The following is a 19,973-nucleotide window of genomic DNA, read 5'->3' as shown; positions in this document are numbered from 1 at the left end:
AAATGTTAACCTCAGATTTGGGACTAATTCAAATGTAATACTTGTGTTACTTGTCTAGCAAATAATCGTTTTCACTTTGAATATGAGTTTTCAATTGAGAAGATTAATAATGTAATTATAAAGGAGTAATATAGGATGATAACATGCCTGGTCTACACTAGCCTACACGAGGGCGTGGCATTGCGCATACTTTCATTGCCATTGAACATTTGCAGAGGTTCATTCATAATTCAATCTAACTAACAGTAGACCGGAGGAATGTGTCAAGTCATAGTGACTACTAGAGGAAGAGGATCCCCGCGCCACGCGGCTCCTTTACAGATCCATGATGCAAACTGCACTTTATAACAGAGGGCAGGGGGGAAATAATACAATTAGAAATATATTCATGAACAGCTTAAACATGATTCGATATTCTCTTCTTCGATGTATCTGGCAAGATTGATCATTGTGATTATGTGATCATTGATTGGTGATTGATTGCATGATGACTTGATGAGCTGCCAATGATCAAAGTGCATGCTGTGGTGTTTCCGCAAAGGGGAGGTTCAGTAGTAGCCTATAGTGTCATAAAGCAACACAGGCAAACAGACAGAACCACACATACACTCCCGTCCCAGTAGGCAGTCTGATCATCATCGTGAGACCTGAGAAATACCATCATCATCATCATAATCATCATCATCATCATGGTTCGTGAAGTTGAAGACCTGGTGAGTGTTTAGCTTTTGTTTGTATCTTTTTTTTTGTAATGTAATTGTCACGTCCAACTGGTTTAGCATCTGTGCTGTCATTATTTAGTATATATAGGCGCCAATTGTGCATCCACCCAGCCTGGACATGGAAAATATGTTTATTCCTATTTCCAGAGTTGAGTGTGTGTTTAACAACAGTATACCGTAGTTATAAATAATGTCACAGGTGTAGTGTAACGTGTTGCCACGAGGACATCTGTTAAAGCTCCCTGAATGTTGGACGTTGCCTTTTAATTGGTGTGATGATGTACCAACTGCCAACCATGCTGGTGGTGAGGGATATAAACTAGGATGGAGAGAGACGTTACAATTCAATTCAATTCAATTCAAAGGAGCTTAGTGGCATGAGAAAACATACGTTTACATTGTCAAAGCAAGTGTCAAAAAAAGTAGGCTTAGGGGGTACAGCATTTTTTTTGTCACAGCATCGTTATATACATGTTATGCAGGGTATAAAGCTTGTTTTGGGACAAATAGCAGCATTTTTTCTCAATGATATTTATATAGCATGATATTCGCAAGCTATGGATTTCTGTGGCGCCAGGGGCCGCTGTTCGCAGGGAGCGGCGTTTCCATTCATACCGATTTTGACAGCATGTTGGATCTTTCTTTAATCAGAATGTTTTATCAGAATGTTTTGGGCTAAGTGGCTTTGTTATTTCATAATTTCACACATACTGATGAGGAAAAAGCATTTAGCTTTTTAAATTTAACCCCGTGTAACGTTAAGCCGTTACATTAAGTGGTAGCGGTGGCCGAACGGATAGCGGCGCGGTCTTGATACCGGAAGGTTCCTAGTTCGAATCAGCCGTCCGACACGTTAAAATTACCACCGCTGAAGTGCCCTTGAACAAGGCATTGAACCACTACGATGAAATGTGTTCTATGAGCAGCAGGGCCTGGCTGGAAACAAGTTCTTGAGCTTAGCCCAGATACCCTGGGTAAATATAGATTTCATTTCAGACAAACATCAACCACAATTAATTAATAATAAAAAAAAAACGAATATTTTCACGTGCAAACATAAACCGAGTTATATGATTTAGGACATTTTAGGTCACAAATTGTGTAACACTGCTGCTTCAGGGCTTGGAATTCAACTTTTTGAAGGAATGATCTGTTATGATTTAATTCAGGCCCACGTTTACAGCGGGCCCCCTCCAAGACACGCTAAGATAGTGTCAGATGGTAACTATGGTAACAGAAGCGCTTGGAAATGTATCCTATCACGTGCTTTCTGTAAGAATCTTGCTAGCTTGCATATGGATCATCAGAGCCAGGCCAACTTAATAAAGTGTATGATCCTGATATGATTTACAAAAATGTATCAGTGTATATGCTATGTCACAATTTGTGTGTTATACCATCATACTACTATATTAGTATTTTATAAGATTGTATTGGGGTCTGCAGGGGCTTTAAGTTTCAATAGAATAATTCAGCCTGCATTTAGATAAAAAATACACTGCACTTTTTTTTTATTATTTCCCCCCAAGGTCTGCTACAGTTTTTTTGTTAGTTATGCACCATCAATAGTTACAAAGTATCACCATTTAGTCTATTCACAATGTGGTCTAAAAAATGTCCCACTGTAAAACTGAATACAATTTGGTGCTTGTACTGTGTGCTTGTGTTGGCGTGTGCAAATATGCTGATTGCCATCAGCAATGGCATGCCTTGAGGCCATATGACATAAAATAGTATGGTACTGTAAATAGACAGTATGTAGGACCTACATACTGTTTGGAAGAAAAAAAACATTGATAGGTTGTATCAATGTTTTTTTTCTTCCAAAGTTTTATCCCAAGATTTTGCAACCCATTTTTTCACCCAGTGACAATTATCTAATGTAATCCTTGGCACTACACTTCCTCTGCCAACCTGGGGGGGGCAGACGACTGACCTCATGCTTCCTTCTATGCATGAGGAGTCCAAGCTGCTTCTTTTCACCTAAGTTTCCCCAGCCAGACGTAGCATGTGGAAGGAGCACGTTATTCCGACCAGTTCCTTTCCCCTCCATCAGGCGCCCCGGCTGGCAGGGGGAGGTAGTTTAGAGACCAGGATTACTGCATGTTTTTTGTGAGGGTATCAATGTTAATCACCCAAGTAATAAAGCAATTGTTTTTAATACAATGAATAGTCTACATCTTAATTCCATGTTCCATATTTATGCCAGACCAGTGGTGGAAAATAACTAATTACATGAATTAATTACTTAAGTATAGCCTACAATTTTGAGGTATTTGTATTTTACTTGAATATGTACATTTTGTTGTACTTTTACTTCTACTCCACTATATTTCAGGGGCAAATATTGTACTTTTACTCCACTACAATTATTTGACAACTTTAGTTACTTTGTAGATTTTGATTATTATTACACAGTGTGGTACAGCGACGAAAAGAGAGTTGAGCCAGAAGGCAAAGCTCTCCGTCTACCGAGCAATCTTCGTTCCTACTCTCACCTACAGTATGGTCATGAAGTGTGGGTCATGACTGAAAGAATAAGGTCGCGAACACAAGCGGCCGAAATGAGTTTTCTTCGACGGGTGGCTGGCATCTCCCTTAGAGATAGGGTGAGAAGTTCAGTCACACAAGAGAGACTCGGAGTAGAACCGCTGCTCCTTCGCCTGGAAAGGAGCCAGCTGAGGTGGTTTGGGCATCTGGTTAGGATGCCTCTCGGGCGCCTCCCTAGGTGCACGTCCCACTGGGAGGAGACCCCGGGGCAGACCAAGGCGCAGTTGGAGGAAACACATCGACTCACTGGCTTTGGAACGTCTCAGAATCTCCCAGGAGGAAGTCACTAATGTTGCTCTGGAGAGGGAAGTCTGGAGCACTCTGGTGGAGCTGTTGCCTCCCCGACCCGACTACGGATAAGCGGTTGAAGATGGATGGATGGATGGACATCAACCACTTCAGCACTATATAACCCTAAGCCTAACTTGTAACAGAGTACATCTATTGCTGTATTGACACTTTTACTTAAGTACTTTCCACCACTGTGCCACCACTGTGCCAAAGCATTGTTTGCAAGCATGTATGAGCCAGAACGAAGGTGTGTAAATATCATGCCACAAATATAAAGTGGACAATGTGAATTTGGGTGGGAATGTATATGACTGTATGATGTGGATTGATGATCTGTCTGATCACCTATTGTGATAGTATAATAATGTTTGACATTCTCTCTATAGGACAATTTCCATGCCATCCTGGTGGAAGCTGGGGACAAGCTAGTGGTGGTGGACTTCACAGCCACGTGGTGTGGCCCCTGCAAACAGATTGCCCCTCGCTTCAAGGTGAGAGGTCAGATGATTGTGATTGCAGAGTTGGAGCTCCTCGAGAGCACGGCGATCACTTGAGCCCTGCAGTTTTTTAGCAGTGGTGGAAAGTAACAGTATACATTTACTGTACTTCACTTTCACTTCACTTTCAATGATTTATTTTGGTCATCAGTTCATGTACAAAATGAATAATTTTATAAATACAGATACATTGTTATGACTAAAAAAGGTGTAGGCTGAAGCTAATTAGCTTATTTTGCCTACCCTTACTATACTTAAGTAGCTTATAGTACTTAAGTAGCCTACCATTTTGAAGTATTTGTACTTTACTTGAGTATGTCAAATTTTCAGTACTTTTACTTCTACTCCACTACATTTCAGAGGCTAATATTGTACTTTTACTCCACTACAATTATTTGACAACTTCAGCACTATATACATTTCGGCTTTGCCAATCTACAAGCTCACAATGCGTAGCGATGCGACGCATTGTGAGCTTGTAGATCTGCTATTTTCAAATGTTATTTTATATACCGGTATTTGAAAACTTGAAGGATGTACTGTAAGATGTACTGTAGACTGGACTGGAATTGAGCCAAAGAACCAAATTCCAGCTTGGTTTCTGTTTCTGTATCTGTTGTTCAAGATTTTCTTTATTACTTCTCTTTTGAGTTCGCTCTCCATCAAGACTTGAAAATCCAGCTTTGAATGATGTTGATGTAAGCTTGTGTATTTTGCATCCCACTTGAGGCTTGTGTTGCCAGCTGTACTTCCAGTGTTATGCAGGGCAGCTTCTCCACTGAGATGACTGTTGGCCAGGCAACCCAGTGCCAGTTCACGTACTGTAATAAACAGTCTGGAAAATCCAGACGATGCCTGCTTTATATGAAAACTTCTGTAGAGAGAATTCCTTGACATTATTTAACCAGGGAATTGTTTAAATTTGTTGCAATATAAACAAATTATATACTGTTCTGCCATCAGTTCTACATCCCTCTTTTTTTACTTGGTCAGATCGAACATTGGTACAGTTGGGTGCCACCGATATTGTCCCTTATCATTTGACCCATCTAGGCCTGACCTCAACATTTAAAAAAATCCTTCTAAATCCTCCAGTTTTCTGAAATAAATATTTTCACGATTTTTCAAAAATAGCAGACCTACAAGCTCGTAGCGCGCCACTCGGTGGCGCGCTATGAGCTTGTAGATCTGCTATTTTTCAATAGCTAAATTATAACAATGTTTAAAACACCAAAAGGGGTTCCCGCCCCAAAATGGGTTAACTGTCCTTTTGCGCAGATCACGCAAACCTCAGCAAAAAGAAAAGGACAATATCGATGGCCTCCAACTGTACATTGACAGTATATCATCAACAATTCCATGCTGACTTAATCTATTGTCCCATAGGAATTGGCAGAAAAAGCAGAGAACAAGAACGTTGTTTTCCTGAAGGTCGATGTGGATGAGGCAGCGGTAAGTCAGTGTGTTTACTGTTTAACCTATATAGCCCATCAAAAACAGTTTCTGCCAACATTAATCGAAGAAATACGCTATGCGTACATGCAGTTGCTCAACTTTTCCTTTAATTATTTTTGACAACATCTAGTTTCGTTTCTTTTCTGTGGATGTATGGGCACAACACAACAAGAGAAAAGTTCCAATTCTTGCTACTCCAAAAAATGACATGCATATTTACAAGAACAGCAAAGTGATTCACCCCTTACAATATTTACAAGTACAATGGAATGGAAAAGATGGCAGCAGGAGGTTAATGTTAATAAACGGTCCAACTTGGTTACATAGAAAGGGAATATACGGTTACATACCAGCATTCTGAAGCCCATTATTCGCGCTCTGCCATTCCGACGTGCTCAACAGTGGCATGCACAGACATTTTGAGGGACAAGTGAAAAAAGGGCATTTTGTGCGGCGTGTGGAACCACTGACTGCCTTAATTGTGTGTGACATTTATAGATTTTGGGGCATATATATTATATTAGCAGCTTTTAATCCAGAATTGGTCGACGTCACCATATTTTGTGCCTACAAAACAAAAATAAAATGAACAAATTGTACAAAAATTTACTTTCAAAAGGCACATTGCTGTCCAGAGGGAAAAAAGGCAGGTGCTCTAGCACTACCTTGTGTCTATCTGTGCACGCCCCTGGGGCTCAATAATAACCCTGTACGCGGAAGCCACGTAGTCAGAATGGTGCTGCGTCGGAATGCCACTCTGTTCTCGTCTTAGGAGTCTTGTTTAATAATGATTAGGATCCGCAGCAGCAGCAGTCTACCAGACAGACTTTCGTCAGTGTCTGACAGCCATTAGGGTTGGGAATAGAAATGGACTCTTCTGGAATAGATTTGTTTGTAATTAACTAAATCAGTTATTGCTTTGATTAACTACATGTCATAACCATCCTTCGGTATAATTCATCTACAAGCTCACAACTTGCTACACAAGCTTGTAGATCTACTATCTTCACGCCCACATTTCTTTATCATTCATTATTTGTATTCGTCATATTGAATTGAAGTCATATTGCCCAGCCCTAGCAGGGCAGGTATCACGTCAGCCGGCTTGGATGTTGGACATGACGGGTGCTAAAAATAACTCTGGTAATAGGCGTATACCTGGTACTAATGGACTACCTTAATGCCACATATTATTCACTTGTCCTTCCAAGACTAAATGTCATGATTGTCATCCAGTAATATTCAACAGTGATCCTCATCCTATACTTTCAAGGTTCAATTTGATGGCTGTAGGATGACTGCTTGCTCAAGCTTACATTTGATTATCACATGCTTTATATAACACACAAGCCTTAATCTGTTTGGTTGATGTACAGTATAACATACATTTCTCAATTCTGGTCATACAGTACTTAAAATGTAAGGTTTGTGGTCACAGCTTTTTTAGTTCCTGTTTTTCCTCATTAATATCTCACCAAACCTTGTGGTTGTGGGTTGATGTTGTGTATCAAGCTGCCATGGCAACCCTCAGCTAGTGAAAAATGTGGAAGTAAACGGTGAACGCAACAACGAATGCAATCTGAGCAAGCAAGCACAAGAATAATTGTCACCGTCTCCTCTTCCTTCTCAGGACGTGGCTGCAGAATGTAAGATCAATTGTATGCCCACATTCCAATTCTACAAGAATGGAAAGATGGTAAGCTATTTAGTTACAGTTCAGGAATAACTAATCTCGCTGGCCAGACTGTTGCCTCCCACAATTTCCAATGCTTCTGTCTGGAGCACAGAAGCTCTGAAAATGATTAGACATCTTCAGATAAAAAGGATGCCTCCTCCCCGCTTCCATTTCATCTTTTCAAGTCGCGCAAATTTGTCCTACTATAAATCAATAATCACACCTGTGTGAAGTGAGGGGCGCTAATATATTAAAGTCTAACTCATGTTGATTAGGTGATGTAATGGTGATGTAAAACAAACGGTGCCAACACAAACATTAAATTCTCTTTATTGTTAATAATGGCATTTAATAATTTAATAATTTAATTTAAGCATTTAATAGAATGGCATTTAATGTTTGTGTTAGGGACAAGATGACGTACATTTTCCCTTCATTGTCAATGGCGTTTTTAAAACAAACATTGAACTAAAAAACAAACATTAAACCTGTATATAGGAGGGGCTAGCACCCCTCAAAAATCACACCTGTGTGAAGTGAGGGGCGCTCTTATCATCATACATCATCTAATTTTCTCATCTCGCAATTTGTGTCCTCACTTGTCTTCAATGTTTATTTTTACACAATGTTTGTGTTTATACACTTGTTTGTATTTACACAACCCCCCCCCCCCCCCCCCCAGTCGGTCAATCAAAGCATGCTCTCTTTGTTCGCATTTCCATAGCAGCTTGTTTCGCATTAGCTTAAATGTATAAAAAGAGGTATACTGTACAATGAGGCAGTCATTATTAGAACAAAACCCCAGACAGGGTGACCGAGGGCCAACAAAGCGGTGGTCCAGGGTCAAACGGTATTATCCCTTAATAATGCATATTGTCTTTTTAGGTTGAAGAGTTCTCTGGGGCCAATTATGACAAGCTGGTGGAGAAAGTGGCAGCTCTCCGGTCATGAGAGAAAGCCATTCCACCCATCCCAACGCACCTCAACTCAACTACACTGTATAAAAGAACGGGAGCCAACACTCTTCCCACAGAACCCCTGGAGAAGTTCCACGGCAATAATCCTCTGAACCCCATCATGATGTCTTAAATATTTCTAAAAATCCATTGTTTGTTTTTCTGCATGTGCACCATGGGAACATTGGTTATTGTTTCATAAAAAATCCACAACAACCACTTTTAGTCTGAATGGGTGGCTGCACGTCATCCCCCTCTCCCTGCCCTCAGGTTCATGTCGCTCTGCTGTCCCATTTGAATGGAGGAAAAACATTTGAGTCATGTTTTATGTCTTCTGTATATCATGTTTTTTTCTCATTTGGTGGATTGAATAAATGAAGATAAGTAACAGACCTTTTGCTTTTCATGTGTGAATTCTGTTAATTTGGTTCATTTAAGCTGGCACTGCAGCTTGCATTATGAACCAAATATTAATTTAACGTTTATTTGGTACAATATGAATGCCTATCTGCATAGCAGACGTCATATGGGCTAAACAACATGCCAACAAGTGAGCACCAATATTTATTTGTTGTTGCTAAAGGAGCATGTATAGACATAGAGAAGGAGTGGTTTACTATGTCACAGTGACTATGCACAATGTATCCCCACCAAACCCCAATTTATATTTCTCTGACACAAGAGGGCAGGAAATGTTATCAATTATAAAAATGTCCTTACTACGTGGTCTAATCAGAAACCAGCCAACCATAGGGTTAACATGACCACAACAAATATAACGATCCAGAACCCGAAAATGGGAGAGGGAGAATTCCATGAACAAGCCTAAGTGGAATTCTTCCTTTCTTGTTGACACCTGTTGAAACCACGGCTGCGTGATTTTGTTTTACATTTATCAGTAAATAAGTAAAGAAGCTTTTTAAGATATTTTATGCTTTAATAAAAATGTGCAAATAGTTTACACATATACACTGGACGACAATCACATCAATAGTTTTTACACATCATACAAGTATATAGCAGCATATATTTAATACTGTGGAATTTTCTATATGAAAAAATACAGCTTTATTTTACAAAATGGTTCTTGCTTTGCTTCTTCGGGAGATGAATGAATGAATGGTTTACAATTGTGACTGTAATTAATTATACAAAAATTCACTTCATAGGACATTGGAGCAGAGTGGCATCTTAGAAATGATAGTATCCAGATCTCCTCTTCCTGTGGGGGTGGAGGAGAGAAGATGGGAAATGCCAGTAAGCATTTAACTTGGCTCAAGTCAGTTTCACTCTGAATGTTGGGACAATATATCGCCGGTCTACTCAATCTACGTATACAAAATGCTAAATAACATATTTCCAAGTACACTGTGAGGAGGGAAGACTAAGGCCCCATTTACACTGGCAGACAAATCTAGCCTGAATCAGATCTGTGCCACATCAAGATTGAAATCCGATTGGTTTAAATGGTCACATGACTCATTTAAACAAATCAGATTCCAATCTGGATGTGGCACAGATCTGATTCAGGCTGGATTTGGCTGCCAGTGTAAATAGGGCCAAAGAAGTAAAGTGAGTACGTGCTGTGTGTGCCGTGCGTGTTACCTCGAGCAATCATGGCCGGTCCAGCCTGGACTGCAATGACATCTATTCGGCCTGATGCACCGTCCTCCATTCATGCACGGTGATGAGCAGACAGCTGTGAACATAATGGCCACAGGAATGAACACGGTACAATTATGGTGTTTCCTTTTAAAGGCTTCTTAGACTGAACGATTTTCTACTACTTTAAGTTTATTTGTTTCATTATTGACCTCCTGACAAAACAATTCCTGCCCCGACAAGCTGCATTTCGAAACCCATTTGAGTAGTGTGTACAGGGTCCACCGTAAGATGAACCTAAATAGGTTTGAATGGGGTTTCTAGGTGTAAGTATGTAGGACAAGTAGCATGCCAAAGTTTGTGTAATTGCCATTGAGAATGCATTGGGCGTTTAAGTTAAATAACTCCGAAACTACAAATCATTTCAAAGTAAAAAGTTCCAGCATGTGTCTCCACAGTAAGCTGAATTATAAAAAGTGTGAATGGAGTTTCTAGGTGAAAGTGATTTTTTGACGTGCCAATATCTGCCATTGAGCCCCATTGTGAATTTCTCAAATTTGAAAGCACTATATTTCTAAAACTATGAAACATTTCAAAGATTTATTTTCAGGCAAACATGTCCACCGTAAGATGAACCTAAATAGGTTTGAATGGGGTTTCTAGGTGTAAGTATGTAGGACTAGTAGCATGCCAACGTTTGTGTAATTGCCATTGAGAATGCATTGGGCGTTTAAGTTAAATAACTCAGAAACTACAAATAATTTCAAAGTAAAAAGTTCCAGCATGTGTCTCCACAGTAAGCTGAATTATAAAAAGTGTGAATGGAGTTTCTAGGTGAAAGTGATTTTTTGACGTGCCAATATCTGCCATTGAGCCCCATTGTGAATTTCTCAAATTTGAAAGCACTATATTTCTAAAACTATGAAACATCAAAGATTTCTTTTCAGGCAAACATGTCCACCGTAAGATGAAGCTAAATAGGTTTGAATGGGGTTTCTAGGTGTAAGTATGTAGGACTAGTAGCATGCCAAAGTTTGTGCTATTGCCATTGAGAATGCATTGGGCGTTTAAGTTAAATACTTAAATATTCCAAAGCCCCCCCAGGTACATTATATATTTAAACTATTTTCAGCAATGGTACACTTATTTTTTCAGTGGGTAGATCTTGTTGAGCTGGTCATTTTGAAAGTAGATCTCACGTCATAAATGTGTGGGCACCCCTGTTGTACACCAACTCAGATCAGAGCCTTCCTCACCAAGGAGTCCTTATCCAAGCCTCAGTCATCTCCTTGTTTCACTACTGTAACTCCATCCTTGCTTACTGTATACCTCCGACTTAAACTTCTTCAACAGATCCAGAATGGATCACACGTCCTAGACTCTTCTCCCTTCCCTAAAACACCCTGGACAACGCTCCACATGCCCTAGACTCTTTTCCCTTCCTTACACACCTGGGACAACACTCCACACGCCCTAGACTAGACTCTTCTCTGTCCCATAACACCTTGGACACACGTCCCCCCCACCCCTTTGCGTTCCCTTCGACTTCCGGTTGCTGGCCTCATCCAATTAAAAACAATTGTAATGACCTACAAGGCAATCAAGGACACGTCACCCCCGTCTCCAAGACATGGATCAACCCTCGCTCACTAAATCATCTACACTCTACAGTGTAACACAGTACGTCTGTCCCTTTCTTCCCTATATGACACCCAAGTCAACACTCCTCCTTGCTCCGCAGCTGTGGAATGACCTCTGCCCCCTACATATTTGTTACGCTTTCCTACAATATTCTAAGGAAGAGAAAAGGTATAAGGTAAAATTTATACTAAACTCTAATCTTTACCACATTTACTCTTTTGACACTTGAATGTATGTGCATGTATGTGCATCACATACACATGTCATGCACACACTCACCACTGTGACATCGCGTTCCCGTCCAGCCCGTGGGACACTCGCACTGGTAAGGTGCCACGCAGCGGCCTCCGTTCAAGCATGGCAGGATGCAGATTGCTATTATAGGATGAAAGAAACCAAAGACCAGTGTAAACAGAAACCCATCATGACTCATTTCTGACTCTACCCTAAGCAAACGTTCTTTCATTTTTCGCTTCGTTTTGACTAATCGTACGTTCAAGGCTTGACACATACAGAAGCATACAGAAGCATATAGGCAGTGAAATACTTCAAGCTTCTCAACATGTGCATAATAATGAAATAAGAATAACTGTAATAAAAGGAACAAACCAATTAATAGGGAAGTAATGCGGCTCTGGCTCTGGATAAAGAATGTTTTTCCCCATATATTAAATGCAATCAGTCGAATGACAGTAATCCAGAGAGACACAACGAATAAGTGAATTAACTTCTATCATCACTAGAATATATTAACCGTACTGAAACCTTGTCTCTAGCGTACTTATTTGAGCCGTCCATTTATCAATAGCTTTTTGTTGGAACACAGTTAACTGTTATGTTGCAGGCAATAATAGCAACTATTATTGTATTGTATCAACAGAGCATTTACTGTATGATTACTATTATTTGGTAGGTTAACACTTACGCTCCTCACATAACCGTCCCATCCAGCCTTCTGGGCAGGAGCAAGTGTTGGGCCTCTGACACGCGCCACCGTTCTGACACTGTAGCCAACACACCGCTGGTAGGAGGAAATACACACAGCAGACATCATTTACATTCCAAACAATTGTGTTGTTGCACAAATCATATTCATTTATTTGGTGGAAATATGTTGCATGTTATTGTTAATTCTCAGCCAAAGTATCTTGGACTTCATGCAGTGATTACAGAAAACCTCTGCCTTGCACTGTCATGCTGGAATAAAAAAGACCAAAAGAAAAGGACATTCCAGCGACAGATGGAATTCCCTTCACAGAATCCAGTAGCTCACATCTCCATCTGATATATTTCCTGTGAACAGTGCCTCCTTTGGTACAGTACAGATATCCCTGTGTACTGTATGTGGCCCTAGAGTGAAGGAGTACGTCACATTAAAATGCCAGGTGAGGAAGGTGCTAGTTGGAGGACATGACGGGAAAGGTATAGGAAAAGGTAGTGCACAGGAATGGGAAATACACTGCAAGAGGAAGTGCATAGGAAGCGGAAGAATGCAAGGGTAATAGGCATGGTATCCGGGAAAAGAAGGCAGTTGTGGGTTAAAAATGCAACTATCCCTCTCTCAACCACAGCCATCGTATCTGGACATAGATCATAATGTATCTCTCACCACTTCCAGGTTAGCATCCACAGATAATATCAAACAATTACGGGTGATGTGTAAATGCATTACAAGATATACTGCAGGTGTCCAAGGGAAGCGAGGGAAGCTGAAGGAACAGAGAACATTGGAGGCGGCAGACAGAAAGGCCCTGATTGATTCCTTCCACACAGAACATGAAGGACGTGCGGATGCAACCCAAAGTAAAGCCCGTACAGTAGACCGTACAGTATGCATTGTGTTCAGAGCGGACAGTCCCGCAAGGAGGAAAGGAGAGGAGGTGAGTTCCTCGTCCGTCGCGCTCTCTATACCTCTGCAGGCGGGCGGGGGCGTCCACGTGCCGTTCTCCAGACACCGGCTCCTGCCGATGCCCTCCATGGCGTAGCCGGCGAAACATGAGTACACCGCCACGTCACCGAACTGGAAGACGGCCCCCCGCACCACGCCGTTGGCCACGTGAAGAGGGGGGCCGCAGGACACCCCTGTGTACAACAGCCCAAATGGAAGAAGCCATGATGTGTTACTGGCTATTGGCTAAATCTCTCATGGTCATGTACTGAGGTAATTTTTCAGTCTCTTGTCTCTAGTATTAGTAATTCAGAGATTCATATTGAGGCTTACAAGGTACTAGGGACTGGGAGAGGAAAATCTTCATACTTTTACACAATGTTTGTCACTCGACCAGTTCAAAATGCTATAACTAAGACATGGGGGTAGTCAACTAACCCCCCCTTCTACTGAACGGCTAGAACATTTGTTAACTTTACCTCTGCATAATATACTATACAAATTAAGGTTCTGCATGAGCTGTTTGGGAAACTGCATCTATCTCATCTCATTCTCATATTTCGCCGTGTTCATTGATGCCAACACATTCAAATTTGAGTTCCCTCTAGTACCTCAATGACATTCTGAAAGGATTACGCCACACAGAGATAAAAGAGGGCAGAGAAACAACATGCAAATGCATATCACAATGCATGCAGCAAGCAAAACAGCAGCACCATGGCTACCATTGTGTTCTGATGTGTCTCAAGAAAGAGCAGGAGATTATCTAACAGGGGTTGCCATAGCAGCTGCAAGGGCAGCCCATAATTAGGCTAGCATGCACGCAGCACAAGACAATGAAGACATTGCTTGTTGCAGTCACAATTTCACATCCATAATGATTATATCTTCAGAGGAGAGTGTGAGTCAGTGTGAGTCAATAAAGTGAAGAGGTCAGCAAGTAGCTACTGAAGGTAAGAGGCAGATCAAAGTGACTTCAGTGAGGAGTCATGCTCAGTGTTGAGTAGAGTACCAAAATAAAGACGCTGTTAAAGCACCACTTCACCACTTTTCAACCTACCTTCATATAGTTGGTACTCACTGATGTTCATGATAAAATACCACAATGATTTTCTACCCAGTCTCTGTCTCATAGGAGGGAAGTTCAGAAACCCGTCCACCAGTGACATCATCATTAGGCAGATTTTGTTTAACCTTATATTTTAATATTTATATTATTATTATCGTGAGAACGATGGCTTCCATTATCGCATTGCAAGTTTTCAGGTATAGGAAGCCTGCAGTTTCTATTAGCTTGGATTCCCCATCGATGATGTGAAGAAACAGATTGAGTAAAAAAAAATGGTGGCATTTTATCATGAACATTGGTGAGGACCAATTATATGAAGGTAGGCTGAAAAGTGGTGAAGTTGTCCTTTAAGTATAGCATGTGACGTGACACAAATTCATGCACATTGTACCACACTGGCACTATAGTAGGCTATACAGTATATACTGTGTCCGTCATTCTGTCTGTGTCTCCGGAACGCAGCGAATCAGGCTGGAAATCAGGCTGAAATGGCTAGTTGCCATTTGGATATGGTTGCAAGTAGTTGCATTATGTTTACGTCTCTAAATGTTCTGATGAATTGAAAATGGTGGACCCTGTTGTAAACAAGTTAAATGCTTTATCAGTGTGTCGTCCACAGTAACAGTCTTTGTATTGAGTTGTGCTTTCATGTGAAATGTACCCATTATTCTGCAAACTGTTGCAAGGAGTTGCATTTTTTGTGGACTGGCCTTAAGACGGACAAGGTTTGAGCATCTCTATCTGCTTCCTTGAGATTAAGTCAAGCTACATTAGGTAACAACCAAACACAAACACTGCTCAACTCAACAAGATGTTGAAACCCCAGACCCAGGGAACCAGTAAGAACCAGTAAACAGACTTGGGGCTTTCCGATTACCAAGCTAACTATTGCTGTAATACTCTTGTTTTATGTCTTATGGTGTTGAGTCACACAGTCACTACTGTCAGTCTGTGGAATGTGAATCAATATGCTATTTCCTAGTGTTGTAGTCGAGACCACCTAAAGCGAGACCAAGACAAGACCAAGACCTAGAAGGTCGAGACCGATACCGAGACCAAGACCGCTGCGAGCCTAGGGGGCCGAGACCAAGACCAAGACCAAGACCTAGCCGGTCGAGACCGATACCGAGACCAAGACCGCTGCGAGCCTAGGGGGCCGAGACCAAGACCAAGACCAAGACCTAGCAGGTCGAGACCGAGACCGAGACCAAGACCGCTGCGAGCCTAGGGGGCCGAGACCAAGACCAAGACCAAGACCTAGCAGGTCGAGACCGAGACCGAGACCAAGACCATTTTTCCCTCTTATTTGATAGGCACAGAAAACAATCTTGATCTGAAACACTGCAGTGCAAATAGATTTTACAAAATTAGGTATAGGCCTACTACAGCATGATTCATTCAAATATTTATTTTAAATATCAATTAATGAATAACAATGAGGCATGCACATCAGAGCCGCCTGGGAGAAACATTTTTGTGTTAATTAATGAATCAATATCCAAAACTATACAAAATCTATAAGGCCAAACCTTATTAGAAAAAAATATTAATATATGAAAGCCTTTTCAAATGTCCTATTGGAATTGCAGGTGCTGCCAAATAAGTAATTACCCTCATGCCAGTCAGTTGCGCAAATATATAGGTCAGATCAATTAGCAGAGCGGACCAGCTTCTCACTGACTGCAGCACAATGACCAGCGCTTCTTAAAGTTTACTTACTTTAATAATATGACATAGCGTTGGATCTCCAGACAAACAAACCTTGGATTATATAATTATTGGATTATAAAATTCTTCAAATGACTAGCATAAGCCACAAGGTAAGAAACTAGAATGATTCACTGTTCACAGTCAAACCCTGCAGCGGTTGTTCTTCAACCCGTCGCATTCCCATCAAAGTAGCCTGCTGATACCCACACTAACTTTGTGATCAACCTTAATTTGCTTATTTTATTTGTAAAAAGCAACACTGTATTAAGACATGGTAGTATAATATTGGTGCAAAATGGAAATATGTAATTAAATAGTTAATAGAGAGAGAGAGAGAGAGAGAGGCAGACGGAGAGAGAGGCAGACTGAGAGAGAGCGAGAGAGAGAGAGAGAGAGAGAGACACAGACAGACAGACACACAGACGGAGAGAGAGAGAGAGAGAGAGAGAGAGACACACAGAGGGAGAGAGAGAGAGAGAGAGAGACACAGACAGGCAGACAGAGAGAGAGAGAGACACAGACAGACACACAGACGGGGGGAGAGAGAGAGAGAGAGAGAGAGCTAGCCCCGTTCCCATTTCAAAGAATAAAAAAAAGCTGTCTAGCGCGAGGCCTCGCAAGCCGCACCGACGCCGTTCGCACTATACCAAAAAAGTCAGGCTGTGGCGCTGTGTAACTCTCTGCCACCCGGCCGACACTTTATTTATGCCAGCCTGATATCATTTCATACAATCAGAACATGTTCTAACCCAATTTCAATAGATTTAAGATTACGTGTGCTCTAATTCAGCGCTGCGCTGCGCTCCTACAGCTGTCTTTAATGTTAATATGAATGGGATCAGTCCTTGCGATCGGGTTGATAGAACGTTTTGCATTGTCTCGTCTCGAGTGGTCTCGGTGGGGGAAGAGACCCGAGACAATTGGTCCGAGACCGAGACGAGACCAAGACAAATGAAGGGCGAGACCAAGACGAGACCGCAAGACAAAAAAGGTGTGAAGCGCGAGACCGAGACAAGACCAAGACAAATGAGGGGCGAGACCAAGACGAGACCGCAAGACAAAAAAGGCGAGAGGCGCGAGACCGAGACAAGACCGAGACAACGAAAATGTGGTCTCGAGACCGGTCTCGAGACGAGACCATGTCTCGAGAACTACAACACTACTATTTCCAGCTTTAAGATGAATCCTTCATCTACTATAATTTATCCGTGCATAAAATATGTGGTATGTAATTTGAGACGTGTGTGTGTGTGTGTGTGTGTGTGTGTGTGTGTGTGTGTGTGTGCGTGCGTGCGTGCGTGCGTGCGTGCGTGCGTGCGTGCGTGCGTGCATGTGTGTGTGTGTGTGTCACAGTGTGTGTTTTAATGACTAAGCCTGGTAGTAAAGATTAACCCAAAAGATTTTCTAAACCTTTTTTTAAAGGGCCACTTCACCCTTTTTGCATCCAGATCTTATTTTATTTTATGTTTAGGACACAAGAAACACTTTCCTGGTGTTTTTGTGTGTGTAATATATGTGTTTCTGGATATTTTAGTCATGACGCCATGTTAATGGCAAAGAATTGTCGTGAAAATGTGGTCTCACTTCCTTCCTGGACTGGATGTCTCAGTAAGACAGCCCACATGGGGTGTCTCCCAACCACAAGTGCACCATGGTCATTTTAGGAATTCAACAACGCAGTCAAACCCTAGTCAAACACACAGACTTCATTATTTTTCAAATTATCTTATCTCAAATACTATTAACATTGAGCGATTGCAGTTTCTTCCAGCGGTGAAATGGCCCTTTAAATAGGGGCTTTCCTTTCCATGAGGAATCTATGACGATCTCCAGAAACTACCATTTGTGTCAATGTTAACAGGCCTAAATGCAAGTCAGTGAAACCCAGTTAAGAAAATGTACCATAAAACCTCTCCAGGCTCTACTTACTCTCACACACAGAGCTGAGCGGGGTCCAGCTCTGGTCTGGCCTACAGGTGATCATGGTACCCTTGCCTTTGGCCTGGTGGCCCCTGGGGCAGGTGACTGGAACCGACTGGCCCACGTAGAAGGCTTGCTGGGAGCCATTCCTCCCAGCGCTCTCCCTCCAACCTGGAGGAGCCGGGCAAGACTTGGCTGCAGGAAGAATAATTATGGTTGGTTTGTTATGTTTTAAAGGAACTTTTCACCTTTTGGAGGGGCACTAGCCCCTCCTATGTCCAGCTTTGAGGGTTTGTGTAAACACAAACATTGTCCAAACACAAACATTGAATGCCATTGACAATGAATGGCCAGTACTGGGTGTTTGTGTAAGCACAAACATTGAAGACAAAAGTGAGGACGCAAAATGTGATTGGCCGGAATGAGATGATGTATGATGATGTATGATGATAAGAGCGTCCCTCACTTTTCACTCACGGTACCATTTTTGTCTACTAGCTTTGTTTCTTGAGGCAGGCTGTGGATAGTTGTGGATACTTTAGACGTATTACGTCATACGTGTAATCAATAATATTGAGACATTTCCTTTTTTTTAGGTTTTCACTTTTCAGTCCTAGATTATGAGCTGCTCTTTCGAGAGCAGCTCAACTATTTGTTGCAAGACAACAAATAGTGGAAGTTGTGTAATACACAACATACACTATTTGAACAATACAGTCATTTCAACCATGCATGTAGGCCATACACAGACAGATAAAAGACCTGTCAAAATAAGTATCACTGTAAAGTGTTCCTGTGCGTTAATTTAACACATTTACAACAGGATTTCTGCAGGTTTTTTTCTTTCTTTCTTTCTTTCTTTCTTTCTTTCTTTCTTTCTTTCGTCACTATTCACACATGATATATCTGCCCAAAAATGGAGGAAGAGTAGACAGAAATGTGAGTATTAGAGTTTGGCCGCTCAGTCCAACCTGCTTGATTCCTCCGGTTTCTCATCTAGTCCTCATTGTCCTCGACTCCTCACTCAGAGGCAGGACTAATAGGTGTGAGTGGAGCAAATAGAGGACATGATGACAGGAATTTGACTGTAAGCTTCACGAGCGTCAGCATCCCATTAACATCCATTCTATAGGAGCAAGGGTGTGGAGCGCTTGCTTGCAGTGTTTTGTGCTTTCAACGCTTTGATTGATTGATTTGATTGATTGATTGATTGATTGATTGATTGATTGATTGATTGATTGATTACACACAATGCATACGTGTGTGTTTGTTTCTGTTTCTTACGTTGGCAGGTGGGGAAAGAGGAGCTCCAGGCGTTCCCACCCATACACACGACCAAAGGATCTCCCAGCAGCATATAGCCTTTATCACACAGGAACTCCACAGCGCGCCCTGTGTTCAAGTTGTGTTCCTGCACCTTGCCATTGGCTATATCTTTAGGGCTGTCACAGCCCTGGACAACTGAAAGACAAGGTGGTAATGAAAGAAAGAAAGAAGGAAAGAAAGAAAGAAAGAAAGAAAGAAAGAACAGAAGGCTAAGGCTTTAACATAGTTCAGCATTGAGTACAACAGCGCTCAAACTGAAGAAAAAATTAAATCATTTCACTGAGTCTTAAAATAGAAACCAATAGAAAGCCAAATCCAGTCCTGTCTTGTTGAACAGGTTGGCTTATTTTGAAAAGCCTACTATGTGTGCCTATGTGTACGCGCATGTGTACGGCTGTACGCGCACTCAGATCAGCCAACGCAGGGAAGCTGGAAGTACCATCACTAAAAACGCCGGGACAAAGCTCCACACATCCCAAACTCTTCTCCCTTCTGGCTCCAAAACTATGGAATGCACTTCCCATTACAATAAAAAATGCAGCCTCACTCCCAATCTTCCGCCGTAGTCTGAAAACCTACCTCTTCAGACTCCATCATGGCCCGTAGCACTTGCCCTAGCCTCGACGACCTTACGAGCATATGCAAGGCTCAATTTATGTAACTTAGATAGC

General features: G+C 41.6%; 2 protein-coding genes across 3 annotated transcripts in view; one reads left to right on the top strand and one right to left on the bottom strand.

The window, feature by feature from the left end:
• Window positions 1-550: 550 nt before the first annotated feature.
• Window positions 551-8,788, top strand: txnb (thioredoxin b). Its single transcript, XM_079490983.1, has 5 exons — window positions 551-713; window positions 3,950-4,054; window positions 5,447-5,512; window positions 7,146-7,211; window positions 8,076-8,788. The coding sequence occupies exons 1-5, from the start codon at window positions 690-692 to the stop codon at window positions 8,139-8,141; spliced, it is 327 nt and encodes a 108-aa protein (XP_079347109.1). The 5' UTR covers window positions 551-689; the 3' UTR covers window positions 8,142-8,788.
• Window positions 8,789-8,995: 207 nt separating this feature from the next.
• svep1 (sushi, von Willebrand factor type A, EGF and pentraxin domain containing 1) overlaps window positions 8,996-19,973 on the bottom strand; it is a 128,711-nt gene continuing 117,733 nt past the window's right edge. Inside the window, exons 43-49 of one of the 2 annotated variants that reach the window (XM_079491747.1) lie at window positions 19,261-19,437; window positions 17,986-18,171; window positions 13,301-13,471; window positions 12,315-12,410; window positions 11,669-11,764; window positions 9,752-9,845; window positions 8,996-9,368 (exon numbers count right to left, since the gene is read on the bottom strand). In XM_079491747.1, the coding sequence (XP_079347873.1) occupies window positions 9,338-9,368; window positions 9,752-9,845; window positions 11,669-11,764; window positions 12,315-12,410; window positions 13,301-13,471; window positions 17,986-18,171; window positions 19,261-19,437 (851 nt within the window). In that variant the 3' untranslated portion in view covers window positions 8,996-9,337. The remainder of the gene's footprint in view (window positions 9,369-9,751; window positions 9,846-11,668; window positions 11,765-12,314; window positions 12,411-13,300; window positions 13,472-17,985; window positions 18,172-19,260; window positions 19,438-19,973) is intronic. The other variant, XM_079491748.1, reaches the window with a different exon arrangement.

Source organism: Electrona antarctica, assembly GCF_951216825.1.
Source record: "Electrona antarctica genome assembly, chromosome: 21".
NCBI lineage: Eukaryota > Metazoa > Chordata > Actinopteri > Myctophiformes > Myctophidae > Electrona > Electrona antarctica.
The sequence above is the reverse complement of the archived record's forward strand: the minus strand, read 5'-3'. Positions and strand labels throughout refer to the sequence as shown.

What these genes read in the sequence shown, in the direction of transcription:
- txnb (XM_079490983.1), top strand. Translation starts at nt 690, where the DNA reads ATGGTTCGTGAAGTTGAAGACCTG. An exon ending in TTCGTGAAGTTGAAGACCTG is followed by an intron (nt 714 to 3,949) that starts GTGAGTGTTTAG and finishes TTCTCTCTATAG; the next exon opens with GACAATTTCCATGCCATCCT. An exon ending in AGATTGCCCCTCGCTTCAAG is followed by an intron (nt 4,055 to 5,446) that starts GTGAGAGGTCAG and finishes ATTGTCCCATAG; the next exon opens with GAATTGGCAGAAAAAGCAGA.